General features: G+C 45.1%; 2 protein-coding genes and 1 pseudogene across 4 annotated transcripts; all 3 read left to right on the forward strand.

Annotated features, from left to right (window-relative positions):
• Window positions 1-5,107: 5,107 nt before the first annotated feature.
• LOC133902101 (protein PHOSPHATE STARVATION RESPONSE 2-like) lies at window positions 5,108-6,746 on the forward strand (annotated as a pseudogene).
• On the forward strand, window positions 6,623-12,866 carry LOC133902099 (cytochrome P450 81Q32-like). 3 transcript variants are annotated; one of them, XM_062343681.1, is made up of 9 exons: window positions 6,623-6,760; window positions 8,036-8,237; window positions 8,315-8,388; window positions 8,478-8,517; window positions 8,614-8,671; window positions 9,382-10,070; window positions 10,151-10,478; window positions 11,947-12,305; window positions 12,398-12,866. In XM_062343681.1, exons 6-9 carry the CDS (start codon window positions 9,463-9,465, stop codon window positions 12,654-12,656), a joined length of 1,554 nt encoding a protein of 517 aa, XP_062199665.1. In that variant the 5' UTR covers window positions 6,623-6,760; window positions 8,036-8,237; window positions 8,315-8,388; window positions 8,478-8,517; window positions 8,614-8,671; window positions 9,382-9,462; the 3' UTR covers window positions 12,657-12,866. The 3 variants fall into 3 exon arrangements, with proteins under 3 accessions (XP_062199665.1, XP_062199664.1, XP_062199666.1); XM_062343680.1 differs by having other exon boundaries at window positions 8,623-8,671; window positions 9,361-10,070; XM_062343682.1 differs by having other exon boundaries at window positions 8,623-8,671.
• A 5,233-nt stretch (window positions 12,867-18,099) lies between these two features.
• On the forward strand, window positions 18,100-20,709 carry LOC133901658 (glucan endo-1,3-beta-D-glucosidase 1-like). Its single transcript, XM_062343094.1, has one exon. The coding sequence runs from the start codon at window positions 18,293-18,295 to the stop codon at window positions 20,498-20,500; it is 2,208 nt and encodes a 735-aa protein (XP_062199078.1). The 5' UTR covers window positions 18,100-18,292; the 3' UTR covers window positions 20,501-20,709.
• Window positions 20,710-22,908: the final 2,199 nt, after the last annotated feature.

Below are 22,908 nucleotides of genomic sequence, written 5' to 3' on the forward strand. Positions count from 1 at the left end.
TAGGCCTTGTGCCTCCTATTGGTGTTTTCGGACCTCAATTGAGACTTGAGATTCGTGCAATCCATGGCCCATGACCCACAACACACAGTAAAATTGTTTATCCAGCTAATAAACCACAATTTAGTATACATTAGCAATATTCAGCAATAGTCGACATTGATTTCCTTCTTTTTCCTCTTTAGGTATTGTGACTTTTGCCTCTATTAACTTATAACTTATACTCCTTATGTAAGGATACAACTTAGACCCTAGCACAAGAACTAAATAGTGCTCAAACCGACAATTCTAACCTTACTAACTCTACGAAGTATGCACAACTATGTATAAATATTTTCTATGGTTAGAATAAACTAGTAAAAGAAGAAGTACAAAAAGAAAGCTTGTGAGACATAGTCATTGATGAAGAAAAACATACATTTGTTAACAAGAAGAGTCTAGAATGACAAGTATTTTTTTTTACTTAGAAGGAATGGCATGCATTTTTTTGAATGAGAAAGCAATGGCATGACTAGTTGTGCTTATAATGTTTATGTAATTCTCTTTTGCTAATCTTCTACACATATGTGGACCTGTAAAAAGTTAAAAGGAGAGCAAAAATTCATTTAATAAGCTTTTGTGAATTTGAAGCTGCTGAAGGTAATCTTCGTGCAATGCGGTTGCTCAATAAAGTGACTCTTGATTGGCAAGAGTTGGCAGTATGTACCCTCAACACTTAGGGTGTCACTGGTTGGGTGGCCAAACCCCCAACCAGACTCCTCAGATTCAATCTCCCAGTGTTTGGCTACCAGACTAACCTTTCTAGCAAGGCCCAACTCATGTAAAAGATACCTCCAAGTCAGGCTAGATTGAAATACCAGAAATTTGTGTTCTTAGCGACCTGGCTCCAATCATGCAACCTAAGCCCTCACAGGTGTCCCAACTCATGCAACTAGCATTCCACTGTCCGCCCTTTTGTGCATTAAGGTTACCACTCTTCCTCATTTGTGTTGCCTCAGACCCGGCCTCACTATTCTCTTCCACCTTGTGCGCAGATCCAGCCCTCTCCAAGTAGTGCTTGCCGGAGGGCCCTTCTCTCATTCGGTGCGCATCCACTGGGCTCATCCTCACCTCGACCTAGTAGATCTGGCGCACCTAATTGGTACCTTCCTCCTACTCATCATCTCTTGTGTTGCTTCTCCTCATCTCCTCATCTTAGCATGTTATGTTTCAGTTTCTTCTGTATGGATGTGCATGCTTAGATCTGCTTGGTACTTGTGGTTGTGCTTAGATCCTTGTTTTATGTGCAGTTGTGCTTAGATCAGGTTGATGATTATTTGAATTGTTAGTAGTGTATAAGTGCATGCTTAGATCTACTGTTTTAGCTCTTTGTTTATGTGTGGTTGTGCCTACCTTCGGATGGTGGCACCTCAAATAGTTACTCGTGTATTTGTTTGATTCTTTCCCTAAGTTTGATGGATGAACACTAATTGTAGCCTTAAAATGTCATATTAACTAGTGTATATTTGCTTGTTTTAGCTTTGTTATACCCTACTTTCAGATCTGCACCTTCTGTGTACATGAATACACTCACTATATGATGAAAGTATTCTATATTTTTTTAGTTTAGTTCATGGTCGATGATGCTATATAATAATAGCACTGGGAGGCACATCCTTTTGAGCATCGCTGATGTGTCATTGTTCAATTGGTTTTTCATATGAGTTCCAGCAACTCTCATAGTACAATTACGTCACATCCTTCGATTTCACTAATATTTATGCGTTCAACTTGCTTTAAAAATGGATGTTGCTACTAGGTGTCGTCGACTGGTTGTGAGGTCTGCATCTCTCATGGTTGTCATTTCTGCTTTGGATGTTCATGAGTTGAGGTGTCATTTAAATGCTCGCCTTGTTGTGACCTACAAACCTATGCTTGAAAGAGACCAAGAAAGATAAGCTAACATGTTTTTCATCAGTGTGTCGAGCTACTTAGGTTGAGAAAGGCTTCTTTTTTCCAGTTGTATGATCTGTTTCGTAGTAGTCAACTATTATGTGATAGTATTCATAACACAATTGAGGATCAAGTGTCAATGTTCCTCCACATTGTTAGGTATAACCAAAGGTTTAGATGTATCAAATTGATTGTTGGATTTATGGACATGGGAGGCATAAGATTTAACGTGGAAAAACCCTTCAATGCGGAGGTAACAAATTTCTATTATGTTAGTACATGTTACATGGTAAAAGGGTGACCCATATTTATATGTGCTTTTTGGACGTATCCAACTAGGACTCTATCTCTATTTTAAGGTAAATGTTAACATTGACCTTTAGAAAGTCAATTGAAACAATAAATAGTTACTTTAGGGAGGTTGTATTTGATGTTGGTAGCTATGAAATTAGATGATACAGCCACCTTCCACTGTTGTTCCAACTAAAATCATTTCTTGAAAGGAATCTTGTTGCACAAATGAATGTATTAATTAATGTTATAATATGAAAGGCACTCTAGACAAGTTATGTTATATTGTAACTTGGATAGCTGTGACAAGCTATTTGTGTGTTGGGATTTGAATTTCAATTTATCATGATGATGTGATAATATTAAGTTTTGCAAAAAAAAAAAAAATTCACATCACAGACTTGGGATAACCATACTATTTTTAAAACAAGTTTAGCATATCCAATGGATATATAACCAATCCACAAACCATATTCAACAGATATACAACCAACCAAATAACATCCCACACTCCTCTCCATGACAACCCAACCCACAAACTATCCAACCAAACACAAACTTCAGACAACCCACCCCACCTAAACCTGCCAACCAAACATGTTGCATGTGTAACACCAGGTTGTGGCCAGCCTGGCTCAGCACCCCAATCTAACTAAGGGCTGGACACCCAACCAATCACACCTTTCAATGTTTGTTGCATTAAGTATAAATAAGACTACCTTACTTAGAGAAATCATGTTAATACATTATCAATAATTTGTGTGGTCGGTACATCTTTGTAGATTTGTGTATGCATTATGTGCATGAGTTTGAAAAATGTGTTATTACTTCTCGATATTGTTTAGTATCCACTTAAATTCTCTATTTGTCCATAGCTGTGCCTTATTATATTTTTAAAATCATGTACCATATTGAGCATATTATATTTTGAAAGATTGTCTAAAACTTATGGTATTTTATTATTTTTTCTCATATTTAATACACGAGCCTCATAAATTTGATGTGGATCGTTTATTAATATATTATTATTGAAACTTAAGGACCTTAACCTTACAAAAACCCGAAGGACTCAAGTTGTGATCAATTTAGGTGATTTTTTTTTTACAAAAAATGGTAAAAGCTTGTGTCTTGTGATCTACAACCTCTACTAGGTAGCTGGCAAATGTTACTTGAAGTTAATTTTATACTTCAGTTTGTGAGCATCTCTGTGACCTTGAAATTTTTATTGTGTACTTTAGCATTATTATTTGCTTTATATTTTTGCACAAAGAGGTGGTAACCTTGAGAATTTGTGTCTGTTATTTTACAAAGCGGATGGGCTAAGAGCACCGTATGAGTCATGAACCTAAGAATGCCTAGCTCTGTTTGCAAGTTCAGATGTGATATATTTTATTCTTTGTCAAGCTTTCAATTGTAATTCTTTCTATTATATTGTGAATACTATTAGCTCACTATCAATCAAGCGACCAAAGAATACCTTGACAACCATGGTGAAAAGAAGGCCATAGAAGATTTTGACGCTGATAGGGATGCTAGGGTGAAGATATATATTATGAATGAAGAGAGGATAAAGAATAAATTATCAAGTCCATCAACTCTAACAGTTTCAACAATCACCTAGTAGTGCTAGTAAAGGATTGAAAAGAAGGCAGAGGAGTAGTGACCTTGTTAGTTATTCTGCTGAGGAATTACACAATTTGCAGGGCAATTCTTCTACTAAAACACCCAAATTCACGGCAACATCTCAGTTTGCTAAAGGCATAATTAAAGTTAACGAAGAGAAGTCTCAATAGAAGGATGGAGGAGAGAGAGAACTAAATGATAGATGTGGTCTTCCAGCGCTTAGTGAGAAAATGAAAGAGATCAATGTTCAGGAGAAAGAAAGGCAAAGTGCACTCAAGTCAGGAAAAGAAAGCTATGGCTGAAAAAAAAAATTGCTTGGAACGGTCCCTAAAACAAAGGACCAACTATTTGCATATGATGTTAATTGGAAAATTTACGATAAGGTGAGATTGAATTATCCACGTTTTTATTTTTTAATAAAAAATCCGCACTTAAAAGACCATGTTTCATTTTAGTAGGTGCAAAGAGAACTGTCCAATTTTTGCCTAATCGATTGTGCTATATTAACTACATTGCACTGCTCTCACCCTTTCTTCTACAGTATAAATTGCATAAGAGAATGAGGCCTTTTGTTTCAAAGAAGACCATTGAATATTTTGGTGAGGAATTTACAGAATTTTGTGGATTATGTTATTTCATCGACCAAAGAACATGTCATGGCACCTAGAATGATGGAACTCCTTGAATCCTTTTTGGATGATCGTACAGAAAACTTCGTCATCTCGTTGTGGAGAAAGCTGGTATTTGAAATTCGGAAAGTTGAAACGCGACTAGCATGAACCCCATGACTTTGCCAGGTTTCTTGTAAACTTTTAAGTTAGTGCAGTGACATCATTTTTTTTAAGGAGACTGCCTGAACTTTTTATTGCATAAATACAACAATTGCAAGGAAGTGATTACAGTGACATTATTAAGTAGCAACTACTAATGCATCTATTCCATTGAGCTGTTTGCATTTGATCTGCTGTTCAAATGTATGTAACTGAGGAATTGGCATTCCTTGATTTCTATTGTTGTCTTCAGTCTCTCGTTATTGCTTCGAGGAGAGGACGGGGAGTTTCAAGGAATTGGGCGCCATGCACCAGCTCTGAGCTGCAATTTGCCGTTGAACCCCTCTGATATTTTGTTGAAGTATCTCAATTTTTTCTCCCATTTACTAAGACGTGCTATGTTGGCATTACCGGAAGCGATGTGGGTAGGATCCTTTAATCGTATATGGATTGTGTTCATGTGCTTAAGTATTTTAAGTATTCATGCATTTCTCTACTACTATAAAGCAACTAAGAACGGCCAGGATACGCAGAGAGACTAGATCCGACGGCCAGCACACGAGCGAATCCAGCGGAGAAGAACCGTCGGATCTCTCCACGGAGAAGAAACAACCGTCGGATACCCACGCCGGAGCAGCAGCTGAGCGCCGCCGAGCCGCCCCGACCTCCTCCTCGCCCGCCTGCTCCTCCTCCGTCTCGACCCGCCGGTCTCGCGACGCGACGCGTCAGCGGCGGTGAGGTAAGGCGTCTCTCTCACTCTCTCCACCTGAGATTCGGGCTACCCGTCTCCTCCTCGCTCGGGTAGGCTCAGGCCTCAGGATTCGATTGTGTTCGGTCCGGTTGGGTTCCGTCTGGTTGGATTGCTTCGGCTGTTCCGGGGAGTCGAATTTTGTATTACGATTAGGGCGGTGGCGCAGTTCGGCTGTTCCGGGAGCTGTGGTATGATTAGTCTAAGATTGCAGGATGGATTGGTATGAGGCGCGAGTTCTTCGCAGGGACTATGGGCTCGTGGGGGCAGTGGAATTTGTGGACTTGTCGATTAGGTGGTCCTGTCATTACCGACTGATTGGTTGGATTCATATGCCTAGCGTTTTGAACATTTTTTTTTGCGTAGGAGGATTTGCACGACGTGCGATTCAGTTTTGATGGAGGGTATATTTCTGAGGAAAGTGGATATACTATTAGGCTTGTATTTTGTAGAGTTGTAAGGAAGAATCGCAATTTTCGCTGAGTAAATCGGCCGTATCCTTGACCGCCGGCATGGTCGTGCTCTTCCCCTGCGCACTGGCACATAAGAACTGGTGTTCTGTGAAGTCAATTTGGATGGTGCCACGTGCAATTTACTCCACTTTACATTTTTACTAGACATGAGAGTTCCTCAAAGGAGGATTTTTCAGTTTCCTGCTCAATTTATGCTTCAATTTATGGTCAAAGATTTCTTTGTCATGATAAACAAAGATCTCTTTTCCATTTCAGATGCGTTGATCCTAGGTGAGGAGGAGCTGGATCATTGTGTCAGTGGTAACCGAAGTTTGTGCGCATTTATAGATGGAGAGATTAACCACAAACCGCCTCTGCAGTTCTGGAGTTCCTGTAACTGTGCCAGCATCTCTGCCTACAATACCAGCATCTCTGGATGAAAGCTTCCCAAGGCTTCCTGATGCGCAGAATGTTTTGATGGAGAGAGAGTCGAGGAGCGCCCCACTACCACCTCATCAGACTACTGTTGCTCCTATCTTTTCACTCCAGTACTGGATCTGTTGGGCCTTTGTGTTCGCCTCCGGCTAACCCTGAGCAATGCTCGAGCGCCAATCCTTATAATTCTCAAGCACCAAGTACTGCAAGCTCTTCAGCGCTGAATTACGGATCACAATATGGAGGCTTTGAACCTTCCCTAACCGATTTTCCAAGAGATGTCGGATCAGCCTGGTGCCCTGATCCAGTTGATAGCATGCCCGGATACTCTGGAGATGTCCCTGGTGGGATCAATTTAACTGGGAGCACTTCTATTGGAGCTTCAGATCAGATGATCTTACTAAGCAAAGTGAATGGTGGATTGATTTTATGAATGATGATTGGAAGGACATTGCTGATAACCAAGCTTCTACTGAAATCCAACAGTATGCTGCTTGATTCTGCCATATTTGGTGAGTGGCTCGAGAAGTAATTGATGCTCTTCTTTGAAATGTGAACTCCCATTTGCGTTAATTATTTCCTAACTGTACAATAGTTCATTGTGTAGTCTTCTTTGTCAGCTGGTTGATGATGAATCAACAAGTCTGTGACTACATTGTTAATTTTCTAAAAGACCTATTATTTTCCATAAAATGTATTTTGCAAACTTATTATTCGTCATGTTTGCTTGTGTATATGGAAGTCATAAAAAGCTTCCTCTTTTCACTGATGCTTTCCCATTAAAGATAGTGGTTCACATCATATATTTTACGTTTCTTAGAAGTGACATGCAAGCCATACAGTATCTGCATTTTTTTCCTACTTTAACCATTCCCTACTAGACTCTGACTAAACAAAAAGTTTTCAACAAGGCATCCTTACAGCTAAGTTGTTGTTTGACATCTAGACAGTTCTCGAATGCTTGATTATGCATCACAGGATGAGATGATGCATCATGTGTTACCTGATATTTTTCTCAGTTTCATATAACAAGCAACACACATGATGACTAAGCTGCATCTAGAGTTGTCAATAAATCTCAAACTATCCCAACCAGGCTTCGAGTTTCACTACTGACTTTAGCTTCACTTTTGTCTAAGCTCACGTCTCGGAGTTTCACTTGAGGAAAATTTAAGCAGGCTCCAGGTTTGCTGAACTTAATTATTTGTGTTTGCAAATGGCATTATCCCTGGATAGGAGCGTGTGGAAATCAGCAACCCACGTGCCCGAAACATGACCTAGGCTATCAATCTCCTTTTACTATTTTATTATTACTACTACCTTTTTACTTTCTATATCCTCTTTGTTGGGTTTCATCTCTAGGCTACTCCAACTTGCTTGGAACTAAAATGTTTTGTTGTTGTTGCAAACGGCAACACCAATATGGCCAAGTTGCTTTGCTTGAATTGGCTTCGACTATTTGCTGCCTTACGGTTCAGTTTTAACAAACACAATTTATGAACTTATCCATGTCAAACTTGGTTGAGCTCAGTGTTTCTCTCAAATTAGTTTTGAAGTTGAAATGAGGGACAAGCTTACCTCTTTTTGTGCAACATTCAATTTCCATCTAAAAAAAATACATTCAATTTCCAGGTAAGGTAAAAATCAATCTTGTCTTGGCAGGGTCACTTTTTTGTTGCTATCCTTAACTGCACCATGCTCTTTGTTTACAAACTTTATGCGGATTTGTTCAGCTCAATATGTTTTAATCATGGGACTGAGTGTTGCTTTGTTGATGCTTCACATAGGTTGGACCACCTGCGCAATTATCTATCTCAGTTCACCAGTCAGCTACCCAACAAACAGTTTCGACTCAATCTGGACAACCTTTGGCAGCTGCGGCATCCTCACCAAGTACCGGCTCCAATACTGCCAAGCCACGCATGAGATGGACTCCTGAGCTTCACGAGCGCATTGTGGATGCTGTCAATCAACTCGGTGGTAGTGAAAGTGCGTGCTCGGATACAACTTTTTCCTCCCATGATTGAACCTATTCATTTTGACATTTTTCTTAATTATTGCAGAAGCAACTCCTATGGGTGTGCTGAAGCTAATGAAGGCAGATAATTTAACCATTTATCATGTAAAAAGTCATCTCCAGGTCTGTTATTTTGCTGTATTGCTCGAAATTATTGAAATAGAAAAAAAATCATTCTCTATCTGATTTTGAGTTAACTTGTTTTTTTTCAGAAATACAGAACAACCCGATACAGACCAGAATTATCTGAAGGTCTGACATGTTCCACTTCCCATATGTTCTGTTTTTGTGTATTTCTTGCTGCGATTTCTTTAGAGTTTACCATGTTCACCAATTTGTGATTTTTAGGCTCTTCAGAAAAGAAGGTGGCATCAAAAGATGAGATACCATCTATTGACCTGAAAGGGTAAGTCTACAACCTACATGAAACTGATTTAGCTTGTGTTGATAATATTGATGTCAATACGACGAGAAAACTGAATACGACCTGTGTTTTGTTTCTATATATAAAGTGCCCCACAACTCAAATAACATATGGTAGATCAATTCTCCATTTTTCATTTGGACCAAAACATTTGCTCATACAATCAAATATAATGCTAACATTAAGCCTTCACGTGCAGAGCACGTGCAGCTTACTAGTGTGCAAAAATGTTGGAGAACAGGCATAATAAATTATTTTCGGTTCAGATATTTTAAATTCTTTTCGCTATTTAGTTGGACAACTCCATTTTTTTTTCATAAGACGTTCGACGACAACTCCAAATTTATGACATTGACATGGATTCAGAGTTTATTTTGGCTCCATTGGTGTCGGGCGTCAGTCCTGGAGTTCGAGTGCTCGATCCATCGACTTCTGCATAATAAATGAGTATAGGTGCTGCACAACAACCATGCCACCAAGCACACATGGAAAATACACTGATCCTCTGCATTAATGACGATTAATACAGAGGATCATTATTTAAATAATAATATGAGTTTAATGCTACAGTTCTTTGTAATTATGACTGTAGCAGCAATGTAGCAGTTTATCCTATCCATCTACTCGAAATCAACAGGTTATCTGAAGTATCATAATATACTTTACTGTAGCTCTCTCTGTGGCAACTGCAGAGAATCCCGATCAAGAAAAAAGCAGCAGATCCATGGATCTTAGTTTCCTCTCAGACTCACTCAGAGTAGTGTGAGTCCACCATGGATACCTTGATCAGCATCGTCGCCATCACTCTCCTCGTACTCCTGCCCCTGCTGACGCTGGCGCAAGCCGTTGGACGTGGGACTCGCCGAAACCCGCCGCCCCCGCCAGGGCCCATCGCTCTCCCCGTCGTCGGCCACCTGCACCTCTTCAAGAAGCCCCTTCACCGCACCCTCGCGAGCCTCGCCGCCCGCCACGGCGCCGTCTTCAGGCTCCGGTTCGGCTCCCGCCGCGTCGTCGTCGTGTCCTCCGCCCCCGCCGCCGAGGAGTGCCTCGGCGCGCGCGATGTCGCGTTCGCCAACCGGCCGCGGCTGCCGTCCGGCAGGATCCTCTCCTACGACTGGACCACCATGGGCACCGCCAACTACGGGCCCTACTGGCGCCACGTCCGCCGCATCGCCGTCACCGAGATCCTCTCCGCGCTCCGAGTGCAGCAGTTCGCCGACGTCCACGCGCGCGAGGCGCGGTCCATGGCGCGGCACCTCTACCGCACGGCCCGCGGAGCCCCAGGGGGCCGCGCGCGGGTGGAGCTCAAGTCGCGGCTGTTCGAGCTCCTCATGAACGCCATGATGGGCATGATGTGCGCGAGGACATACTACATCGCCGCGTAAGATCCATCGATATGCATACATTTACTTCGTCTCGATCACCCGATGCATCATGCATTTGTATGCTGTGTCGTGCTAGCGATGGGGAGGAGGAGACAACGGAGGTGAGCGAGGAGGCCCGGTGGTTCAGGGCGATGGTGGAGGAGACGATGGCGCTGAGCGGCGCGTCGACGGTGTGGGACTTCTTGCCAGCGCCGGTGCGGTGGCTGGACATGGGTGGGGTGGGGCGGCGGCTGTGGCAGCTGCGGGAGAGCCGGACGAGGTTCTTGCAGGGCCTGATCGAGGATCAGAGGAAGGAGATGGAGAAGGGCGCGCCGGAGAGGAGGACCATGATAGGGATGCTGCTGGCGCTGCAGAAAAAGGATCCCGAGGCCTGCCCGGACCAGCTCATCCGCTCTTTGTGCATCGTGAGTATAGTCACCTTCTAAAAGAAAACATTTTTTGTGAGGAATCTTCTATAGAAAATTCAAGTCTTAGCTTGTTTGATTATCCACATGGAACTGCTTATGTCTAACGCACATGGTTATCTGTCACTTAAAATCATAAGATTTATGGTTTATGGATCTAAACCCATTTTCCAATATCTCCCAAATCCCTCACCCTAGCTCTCTACCTATGCGAACGCTGCTGCAGGGCTGCCATTTTGGGCTTGTTCGCTTTCCCTACTCTTGCATTTCCTAGTCACTCTCCCATGCTGCAACGCCAACTTTTTCCCAATCTCCGGTGGCTTTGCCCCCAGCAACCTCATTCATTGTTACTTCACTTTTGTCAAGCTTCTGCTTGCTTACCGTACTCATGGTCAACCTCTGGTCTCTGATCGTGACGGACGCAACAAGTCATGGGGAGAGACTGATCTTCTCCCCCTCCTTCCTCACCTTATATCCCTCTTCTTCTCATCCTCAAAAATGGAGGGGGGAGGGGACTATAGGGGAGTGATAGTCAGGGGGCTTAAGCTCCTCCCCTTAAAGATCCGTCGCTGGTCCCAAAGCTAACAGTACCACCATCACCGTCACCATTGTTGATTTACCACAAGCCAAGCAAATATAAGGTCACTCTTGGTGAACCCCAACACTAGGCATGAATCACGCTTGGTATCAAAGTCAAATTTGGATGACTCTTTTAGATTTCCTTTGGTTACTGTTATCAAAACCCAATTATCTATTAGTAGGCTACGAGTGGAGTACACATGTAGACACCCATCCACTTCATTATAACCATGCCCCTCCCACACACCCACACACCCACATTAAAAATATGCTACATACATGTGTGTTGTAATGAAGTCGCCTAATACCACTATGTTATAATAAAATTTATTATTAAGTCTCTCCCTAGCATTTTGAAAGGGAGGGATTGAAATATTGACAAAAACCTCAAAATTAGTTTTGTCGGCGAGCATGAAATATATGTGAATGGATCTTAACCTAGGATATAAAAATTTAGATTTAAGAAACGCAATGCTCACAACCATGTCAATATCAGAAATACAAATATGTCCTTATGGCAAGCATTAGACTTTGCAGTGTGGGAGTGCCAGCACAAATGTTGCAACTACTAGCTAATTGTTGCTTTCCTTTTCGGACAACAGAAATTCAAAAATTATATTAAAAATCTTTGTGGTGAAATTTTTGAAGACTTCTAGTTTTTCGAAGTCAACAAATTTTTTTGGGTGTTTTTATTCACCTGTCTTTGAAATTTTACGAAATTATGTTTACCTTAAATGTAATCGTGGGGAGAGAATTCCCCTTTTCTTTGATCTTTGCAGCCTTACACCTTGTGTGTTTCTTGAAGTTTTTTAAAATATCTATGAGCCTTCCTTCGATGAATGGAAAAAGAGAGAGACACATTCAAGCTTTCTTTCTATGTTTTATTTAGAGCTCCCTTGAAGCTGGAACAACTACTTCAGCTGATACAATTGAGTGGGCGATGTCCCTCTTGCTAAACAACCCTAATTTGATGACGAGAGCTCGGGATGAGATTGATGCATGCATAGGGCAACCAGCACGCCTAATAGAAGCGACCGATCTCCCAAAGCTGCAATACCTTCGGTGCATCATCATGGAGACATTTCGTCTATATCCGCCAGCACCTCTTCTTGTTCCTCATGAATCCTCTACTGACTGCACTGTCAATGGGTTTCATATTCCCAAGGAGACGATTCTTCTTGTAAATACATTTGTGATTCACAGGGATCCTGAGCTATGGGATAATCCAACAAAATTCATTCCAGAAAGGTACTCTGCATGGAACTATTCTCTACTACCTATAGTTTGTCAAAACACTTATTTTGGTAGCAATGATCTTACTCTGCACATTATTTTCATAGATTTGAGGATGACAAGAGCGAAGGTAAGATGTTCATCCCATTTGGTATGGGCAGACGACGATGCCCAGCAGAGAACTTGGGCATGCAGATGGTAGGTCTTGCTCTTGGGACTATGATCCAGTGCTTCGACTGGGAAAGAGTGGAAGAGAAGCTTGTGGACATGACAGAGGGCTCTGGCCTAACTATGCCAAAGGAGGTGCCTTTGGATGCCTTCTATCAACCCCGCACTTCTGCGATTAATCTTCTTTCGGAGATATAGTACTGTTGTGGAACACATTGTTCTTTTTGTTTAGCTTTGTGTTCTAAGGTCATCGCATGTCAAATAGATGTGGGTATGTGCATCTCAGTAATGTGAAATAAATTTTTCATCCAAGTAATGCCTCCAAGAATCCACTGCAAAACAGAATGGAACTAGTCCTGAAAATGTTTCATCGTAACATATATTATATTGAACACAAGGTTCCAATGTGATTCCGTAGCAAAGTTTTTCTCACTTGGTCATTCAGAATGTATTATTAACCGAGGGAGATTCCGCTACTGACATGATGTTGCTGCGCTATTTACGGAAGCAACTTCTGCTACATGTCCAAACAATCTATTTATTTGTTCACTCTACTGGAAACGAGAATATCCCTGATGGGCAAAACCGTCACCGTCAACGATTATCCCGAGAGTTTCACCACAACTGACAATTAAAATTACCATTTTCCTTGATGGCATTGTAGTAACCATCAAAAACTTGTTGGCCGTCAAGCATATTCCGGTTTCTATTAGAGATGGTGTATTCAAGACGATGTTCTCAACAATAATGTAACAAAAATGGTTTGCAGGAAAACTTTTTTAAAAAAAGACGGCACAACAATAAAAGGAAATACACTGAGGAGTTACCACCATTTCAATTTTTTTTTTAAAAGAGAAATATATGGCAGAGAGGTACATTACATTTTTCGTTACTGGGGCCCCACATATAAGGATCTTGTATGGTGACGTCATTAATTAGCAACTGATGGCATTCCCAATCCGATTAGCAAATTGCATTTGATCCGTTGTTCAATATGTAACTGAATAATCCCATCATCGTGTTGATTCGGCTATGATGAGTTCAACGGATTTGGCTCTGTTTATGTACGTTCTTAGTTATCCTTTATTTTATCGAAGTTTGGATGCTATCTTAGACCTTCCTGTAATACCGAATATTTACAAATTAAGACGTTGACTGCAAGACTCACGAGAGAGGAAAATTTGACCTTTTGATCCGTTGCTCGGATCGATGATTGGAGACCACAGATACATAGTTATTGTCAAAACGATTCCATTTTGCTATCTAAACGTTCCATTTGTACACCTGGTGAATCCGTAGTGAGTCCAATAAATTTAGACCATTGGATGAAAAAGAAAATAAAAAATAATAAATCGGGATGGGATTGGTCACCACCCTAACACTACTTAACTGCCCAAACCCTAGTTGTTGCTGCCACTACACCCACTTGTCCGCCGGCGCCGTTGGCCGCCACCGCTGTGTCACGCCATTCCTGGCCACCCGCCGGTGCACTATCGACCTGCCAAGGTCGGGGGAAGCCGAGGCCAAGAAGCATGGAGGAGCCAAGGAGTAGTGAGGGGGGAGGGGGAGCAAGGAAGAAGAAGAAAAGAAGAGAAGAGAAGAAGGAAAGAGAAGAAAACCTTTAGGGCTTTCACCAAATTTATCGCCAAATCATGATCCATGTGTCAAGGGTAGTCCCTGTGTAGTCCCTAGATGATCGTAGATTAAATTATATGAAAGTTTTAGTCCTGAGGTTTGGGATTTGGTCAATCAGCTTTGCGTGCAATAACAAAAATTGAAAGCTGAGGGTAATAGGTGTCAAATTCGATCTTAAGGTTAAAATGAAAGTTGTAGTTCTCGTCGATATCTTTTCAATGGCATTAGTCTTTTCGATGGCATTAGTCTTGTTCTCTTTGGTCAAGCGGTTTATGAGTAATTGATAAGGTGATAAAGTGGTGGTGTTGTCTGGCAAGAGTTAGTCCACGTGATGTTTTTGTTCCGTCTTTGACTTAGTTAGAGGAAATTCCCACTCAACATCATGCAAGCAATGTGGTAGGTGCTTTTCTATAGATTTCGGTGATGTCTTGTATGCGGGATTTCAGGCGTAAGAGTGTGTGCCTTCTTTTGCTTATGTTGTTGTGGTATTTTTGGTGCTAATTATGCACTTGTTCAGGTGGTGCTGCTTTGAGACATAAATAGTGCCCGTCTTCATCATCGGTGAAGATAAGTGAATGTAGTGGACATGATATGTTTTAACTTGTTATTTGGTTACCTCCATCTTTTAATTCCCGCACTTTCTAATAATCTATTAAATTAAATGTGAGCATGTTACTTACTTTATTCCTTCTGAAGATTTGATGATTTCTCGGATTATGAGATAGAGGAAGCGGGTTATGTCGCTTTGCAGTTGTTCATTGTCATCGTATGCAATTCTTGAAGTACATACACATGTTCAAAGTTATATTTTTCATTTATGCATGACGTATGACATATGACATATGCATCTCATGCAATGAAATTTTTTGTCCCGCAGCGTTCGCGATCATACCATTACAACGTCGCATGTTACCTAAGGAGTATGGTGTACACCCTTACGTTGCTCGAGAAGGAGTGAGGATGAGAAAGAGCATGTTATGTGCATACATACATATTCATATGGTGTTCTTTTATATAATCGCATCAATATTGTGCTTCATATTGCAAGGAAGTCTTTTATATTGTCTTAGATGTTGTTGCTATGTTGAGGCAAGCTAGTGGATGATAACATGTTGCTATGACTTATTGTCATGCTTAATTAGTTAGTTTTTTTAAGACAATGTTAACATATTCAGCTTCTTGTCTTTGTTAAAGATAAATATCTAATTTACTGTAGCTAAATTGATTGTTAAAGCAATTCACTTGCTGAGATTTTCGAATCTCATCATTACTATCTTTTTAGGTGCACCATGAAGTGATGATGATCATGTAGGATGGGTAACATAACGACTTTTGTATGGTCATCTCTATCTTTTGTTTATCTGGATGACAATTTTACAACTTTGAGTTGTTTTGCTGTATGAGTGTTTTGTCATGGCGTTCGTATAGGTTAGAAACATGTTACTCTTTTATTAGGATATTTGATACTGTTATCTATATATATCTATCTCTGTGTTTGTGGCTTCCATTTTATTGCCGGAAAAGTGTTGCCGAAATTTTAAGTCTCGGCAAACCTGTAGATAGGTTTGCCATAATTTTAACTTGGGCTAAACAAATTTCTATCCGTGCTTTGTTTCCTAGATATGCAGCATATGCCTGACGGCTTAGAACAGATTATCTGGAGTCGCAGGCAGTCTGTGTAGGAAGTTCACACACATGCTCTGTAAGCTCCATCTCCCGACTCTTATCCGTGGAGACATCTTACAACTTGTAAGTTTTTTCCCCAAAAAACCATGAGCAGAAGCGCTGCTCTTTCATTTAAGTAGAAGCAGAGATCCATGGTTCCATGAGTTGTGATTACATAGACTCTATGATCAGCGTATTTAGCGAGATTTCTTCTTTTGACGAAGCTGAAGGCTTGAAGTGGAGGCAGGGATGCAGCGTCGAACACTCTTTGGTTGCGTCCCTTCCAAATGTTTCATGCCGTATACATGATGACAGCTGCAGCGGTGCGTTTCTGCGGTGTCGATACGGATTTGAGGGAGCCGTGCCACCGGTCTTGAATGGATTTCCCCTTCAAGTGACAAGCAGCATCGCGTAATATGGCTTCCTTCCTTGCAGCCGCGCCCAACGAAACGACCCGTTTTGCAACGAACACCAACGGCCTTGCCGTCGCCGGCCGGCCAGCTTGCCCCCGATCGCCTAGCGACCAAGACAGCAAGCAGGCAGGCAGTTGCCGCGACGGTAAGGCCATCCCTTGCTGTCCGCGGGGCTACTGCCAGCCTTGCGGCGCGGGACAAGCGAGAGCTTGCTTTCTTCTTGGTTGGTCTCTCGCGCGCGCCGTCCGTATCCGACGTGATGATGGATGCTGGCCACCTCACCTACCCACCACCCCCTTCGCCTCCTCGCTGCGCTGCTTCTCCTCCACTGGAGATCTCGGTGGCGCCGCGCGTGGTCGTGATAAACGCGGGAGGTACGCCGAGACATGCCGTGCCCGTCGCAAGCTTTCGATCTGCATGTTCTTAGTTCCCGATTAGATCCAGAAACCAGTACAAAACATGCTCTAGTGTGTCGCTAATGTACTGCTACACGCAGGGACACGCTCTCGACGTCTACGACAATGTTGCCGGACAGCCGGAGCGTTGCCAGATCTTGGCGCCATGTTGACAAGGCGTCGTCTACGACACTTTGACCCGGTCAAACAAAAACCAAAATTTTGACAAAACCAGCGAAAAATACTCCAAACTTACCCGAAAAACTGGGGAAAATCAACCATACCCAGAGAAAAAAAAAACAAACACAAAGAGTTCAAGTGAAGATGTGTAACAACCAGAGGATATGTCAATAGACGTAGGAAGATACTTGTGCCGACAGAGAAAACACGACCAACTATTTGATGTCGTAACGCAAACTAAATAAGCTATGATTGGAGAGAGAGGTATAAGGTAACTAGGTGGTACAAATACATAGAAAGGAGCAGCGATCAAGAATTGAGCCAGAATCACGCTTGCTATTTAGAGATTGTGAAAGGGGAAAACTAAGCGATCAAGAGGAATTGAGCCAGAATGAGAGTAGCCCCTAGACCACATGTGAACAAAACACTCCGATTGTCATATAAACCAATCAGATATTTTATTGCACGTGTTATGAATACATTGATTGAGATTATTATATAAATATAAATGTGCAAGTGTGAATGCATACATTCTACTGAATATTAACTAATGGTAGTTGTTAGTTTTTTACAACTTACAATGCACAATGATCAGGTCAAGCAGCAGCCGTATTTCAATTATATTCCTCATATTGCATGTTCCTTTAAGTTTCAATTGTTAGTTTGTAATGTTTATGACATCCTAGACGTGTTTTGTAAGTACTTAAATAACAACATTTGATTAGCAAAATTTGGAGCAAACTTAACTGCGCAAACGAGGGAGCAATCCTTCGCAAACAAGCAGCCGACCTGTCCTGGAACCAAGTACTCGTAACGACCGAACGCCAACAGCTTTGCCCTGCCCTCGCTTAGCGAACAAGCAATTGCCGCGACGGCAGGCCCGCCATCCCTTGCCTCCCCCGGAGACCACATCGAGAGCACGCTTCGTCCCGTCCGGCGCCGGTGCCGGTGCCAATCCCACGACGCGGGACAAGTGCTTCCTTCCCGGCACTTGCGCCCGTCATACCTGACCTCCGGCAGCTGCCCACCCACCCTTTGCTCATCCAGCTTTGTTCGGCGGCCACAGATCGAGCCACGGCTCGCAACCACTCCTCCATCGAGGCCCACGCCGCCGTCACATCGCCTCGCGTGCCTCCAGGTTCCGATCGCAAGGTACCTGGCCATAACCTGCTCCTCTGCTCTACGCGTACGTCTCTTTCTAGCGACGTGTTCGTAGTCGCTTCGCTTAAGGTCAACAGTTGGTACAAAGCAAATTAGTATACTTTTCCTACGCTTAGCCGGTAATCATCTCTGTCCATCAATCAGAATTAAGAACTTGTAGTTTTTTTATATATATAGTTTCTTATTGGTGCACGCAGGAACGCGCTCCGACGTGTCGCCTCGGATGCGTTGGATTGTCAGATCGTTCCTAGTTGAGCACTGGCCCGGTCAAAGTCATCGAAAATATTGACAAAAACAACCCCGGAAAATTAAGAAAAAAACTCAGATCAAGCCGAGCCCATTCGAGTCCACGACCAGTACATAAGCAGCAGCCCGAGCCGGCGAGATGTGGAAGTGGAAGAAGAAGCTGGGCCACGCCCTCTGCCGCTTCCTCACCTGCAAGCACCCCTTCACCCTCGCCCAGCCCAGGCCCACTCCTCCCGTCTCGATCCAGCCGTCGCCGCCGCCGCCGCCCATGCCGCACCACGGCGATCACCGCCCGCCGGCACCGGCCCCGGGTGGCCACGTGTTCCCGCGCGCGGCGTCCACGGTGCTCCCGGACCCGGCCCGCTTCTTCGCGCCGGGACTCCTCGCCGCGCCGCTCCCCACCAACTCCTTCTTCCAGAACTTCGCGCTCAAGAACGGCGACCAGCCGGAGTACATCCACCCGTACTCCGTCCGGTCCCCCGGCGCCGCCGCGCTCGACGTCTGCTACCCGGCGCGGAACCACTCCCCCTCCTTCGTCATCCAGACCTTCGTCGCCGACCTCACCATCTCGGACGCCGCGGGGAGCGGATCGCAGCGCCACCGCATTGCGGCGTTCGATGACCTCTCCGTCACGCTCGACGTCTCCCCGTCCCTCCGCGCGCACCTCGTCCGCGGATGCCCCTACGTCACCGTGACGACGGCCGAGGGGGCCGGCCCCGTGGACATCTCCGTGTCCTCGGTCCACGCCTTCATCGAGGTCGCGCCCTGCGGCGACACGGGCACCAAGTGGCGCCTCCGGATGAACAGCGGCCAGACCTTCCTCCTCTACGCGTCCGCGCCGATCCGCCTCGCGCAGGCCGGCACCACGCAGCTCTCGGCGCCTGGCTTCGCCGGCGCCATCCGGGTCGCCTACCTGCCGGACGCGTCCATGGAGCTGGTTCTTGACCGGTACAGCGGCTGCTACCCGACGGCCGGGGAGGCCGCACTGAACAGGCCGTTCTGCGTCGACTACACCTGGCACAAGGAAGGGCCGGGGGAGCTGCTCATGCTCGCCCACCCGCTCCACCTCCGGCTGCTCGCCGACGAGTGCGCCGTCCGGGTGCTCGACGACTTCCGGTACCGGAGCATCGACGGTGACCTGGTCGGCGTCGTCGGCGATTCTTGGGTCCTCAGGACGGACCCGGTGTCCCCCACATGGCACTCGGCGCGCGGCGTCAGCAAGGACGGCGTCGACGAGGTCGTGGCCGCGCTGCGCAAGGACGTGGATGGCCTCGCCTCCACGCCGATCATCACCACCTCGTCCTACTTCTACGGGAAGGCGATCGCCAGGGCGGCGAGGTTGGCGCTGATCGCCGAGGAGGTCGGGTACCCCGACGCCATCCCGGCGGTGCAGCGGTTCTTGAAGGCCACCGTCACGCCGTGGCTGGACGGCAGCTTCCTGGGGAACGGGTTCTTCTACGACTCCAAATGGGGCGGCCTTGTCACGCTGCAGGGGCTAAAGGACTCCGGCGCGGACTTCGGGTTCGGCATTTACAACGATCACCACTACCATCTGGGGTACTTCCTATACGCCATTGCGGTCCTTGCCAAGATTGACCCGTGCTGGGGGAGAAAGTACATGCCGCAGGCCTACTCCATGGTCGCCGATTTCATGACACTATCGCGCAAGGCCGGCGCAAGCTTCACCAGGCTGCGGACGTTCGATCTCTGGAAGCTGCACTCCTGGGCCGGCGGCCTCACGGAGTTCGCCGACGGGCGCAACCAGGAGAGTACGAGCGAGGCCGTGAACGCCTACTACTCTGCCGCGCTCCTCGGGTTGAGCTACGGCGACACGCACCTCGTCTCCGTCGGCGCGACGCTGACCGCGCTCGAGATGCTGGCGGCGCAGACGTGGTGGCACGTCCGTGCAGGCGAGGGCATCTACGAGGACGACTTCAGCGGCAACAACCGCGTGGTGGGCGTCCTGTGGGCGAACAAGCGCGACAGCGGGCTCTGGTTCGCGCCGCCCGAGTGGAAGGAGTGCAGGCTGGGCATCCAGCTCCTGCCGCTCCTGCCCATCAGCGAGGCCCTGTTCCCGGACATTGCCTTCGTGAAGGACCTGGTGAGCTGGACGCTGCCGGCCCTGTCGAGGGACGGCGTCGGCGAAGGGTGGAAGGGGTTCGTGTACGCGCTGGAGGGGATCTACGACAAGGAGGCCGCGCTGGCCAAGACCCGGGCGCTCACGGGCCAGGACGACGGCAACACGCTGACGAACCTGCTGTGGTGGCTCCACAGCCGCGGCAGCGTGGTCGGAGATGGCGCTGCCGGGTTCAGCCGGTGCTGCTGGTACCGCCAGTACTGCCACTGAAAGTGCTCAACAGAGTGACCGCTCTTCATGTTCATATCTGCTTGGGGAGCAGGCGTTCTGGTTCCAGTGAAGGGACAATTGAGTCGGTACAGTGAGAAGATGGAGTGGTTGTTCTTCGTTGTGCTTTATTTACACATACGTCACGATGCTACACTTTTATCCCGTTTTACTTGAATAAAAGTAGCTACTGCCGTGAGTTGACGATGAAATCAATCTGTGTTTCTGTTGTCATGTTTAGCTTGCTGCTTGGTGCCTGCAAGCTGTTCTGCTTGGCAAATCAGGTGTCTCTCTCTCTGTGGAATTCCCGGATTGCTGATGGCATTGCAAGCTGTTCCGCGACCTCTTTTCGTCCCTGTACTGTATGCATGATGCTGAACTGGAGAGGGAGACGTGTGGCGGTCCGATTTGAAGCCCAATGAGAAGGGGTTGTTGTCCATCCGCTTCGTTGCCTTCAAGTGGAAGCAGACGATTGTTCGTGTCGCCAAGTCGTCGTCGACAGCGCGCGCCAAGCCCGACAAAGCAAGCGCCGGAACGGCCGGGCACGTTCGGCGCAGGGATTGCGACGCGGCCGAGACGCGTCACACGCACGCGGCTGCGGTCCGGTTGCTGCGTCCCGCGTTGGCGTGCGCGGCCCGCGGAGGCATTCATTAGGGCTGCCTGGTGCTTGGCGGCCGCGGATTTTTTTATTTTTATATTTCGAAAATAAACCTGCCCGTTGGAATCAATTGGTCACTCGAATCCTTTGTCCAGATTGGTTTATACCGGTAGCCAAATGATTGTCTCAGCTAAGCTTCTTTCAGTAGGACAAAAAATGACCTTTAAAAGGGGTAAATAGATGTATTATCAAACTTTTTCTAATTGAATAGTCTTCTCCTTTATTTAACTCAACATACCTTAAAACTTAAACATAAGCAAAATCTAAAAAGAAACGAGTAGCAATCAAGAACATAAACGAAATTATAGCTCTCGTGGTTATATATGAACCTTAGGTTTTATTAAAACTAATTTTATGAGTCATAGCTACAAAATATTTTAACTTGAAAGAAGAAACATTTTAAAAGATAGACAACATGGGAAGAAACTCTTCAAGTTAATGGTTTAGAGGTAAGAGAATTTAATACCTAATTGTGTACATTCGTACGTGAAGACAGTCTTATTAGAACTGGTGTAAGCAATTCTTTCAAAGTCTAAAATCAAAGGTAACCCAGCCTTATCAGCACATATCTTGGTCTTGGCCAAGATCAAATCTATGTTGCCCTTACCTTCTGAGCACTTCTCCACAAGAGAAAAGAGATATTTATTCTCAGTCATGAGATTTTCAATTTGCCCTCTAACCCAACTGAGCTTGTCCTTAAGGATGATGCAGGTAGGATAGTTTGGCTGCACATCCGTGGAACTCTCAACACTCTTCATTCTTGACTCTAGCTCATTTATGCACTTAGCTTTAACATCAACATCCTTTGAGAGCAAAGAATAATTCTTGCAAGTACCTAAGAGAATAGATCTAGACTCCTCAAGGAGCTTCTTCTCGGTAGTCTCAAGCCGACTGGCAACTTGAACATGCACAGTCTAAAGCTTGGCAAGCTCACTCATGATAACCAAACAACTCTCACAATCCTCATCCTCAACCTTGGCTCTAAACCTAAGCAACTCAAACTCAGAAGAAGAACATTCTAGCCTAGACTTGAGATCCTTAACCTCACAAACCGCTTTCTTATCCTTAACCTCACGAACCGCTTTCTTAAGCAATCTATCCTAGCTAACAAGTATATCATTCAAGGTATCAACTTGAACGGAAAGCTGATCATAGGTGAGTGGTACCTCAGAGGAGTCAAACTCGGGGTTGCTATAGTTGTAGTCCATCATGAAGCAGAGGCCAGTGAAGTCTTTATTCTTCCTTTTGTTCTTCACTTGCGGTTCCCCCTCCTTTGAGCTCTCCTACTCGCTTGAGGAAGTGTCGATGTCGTTGAGCGCCGCCATAAATACCCTTGAAGCCGCCTTGGTCACCTTCTTGGACATCTTATCACGATTCTTGAAGAAGGGTTTCTTAGACTTCTTATGCTTATCGTGGTCGTGGTTGAGGTCTTTCCTCTTCTTGAGCTTGGAGTAGTCCACTTTGAAGTGGGTGGTATCACCACACTCAAAGTAGGCCCGAGAACCACCCCTTCTCCGATATCGGTGGTTGTTGTAGAAGCGGGTGAACTTCTTCATAATTAGTGTAAGATCCTCATTATCAAGAACATCCACCGGCTCCTCTAAGATAGAAACCAAGGAAGACAAAGTAAATTCACTCAGTGAAGCATTAGCACAAGAAAAGCTAGCTCCAATCTGATTGCCACTACTAGGTTCGAAAACCAACACTATGGTCTGAGACAGGGGATTTCTAAGACCTATCCAAGCCGCTTTGG

This window comes from Phragmites australis, chromosome 20 (assembly GCF_958298935.1).
Source record: "Phragmites australis chromosome 20, lpPhrAust1.1, whole genome shotgun sequence".
NCBI classification, from domain to species: domain Eukaryota; kingdom Viridiplantae; phylum Streptophyta; class Magnoliopsida; order Poales; family Poaceae; genus Phragmites; species Phragmites australis.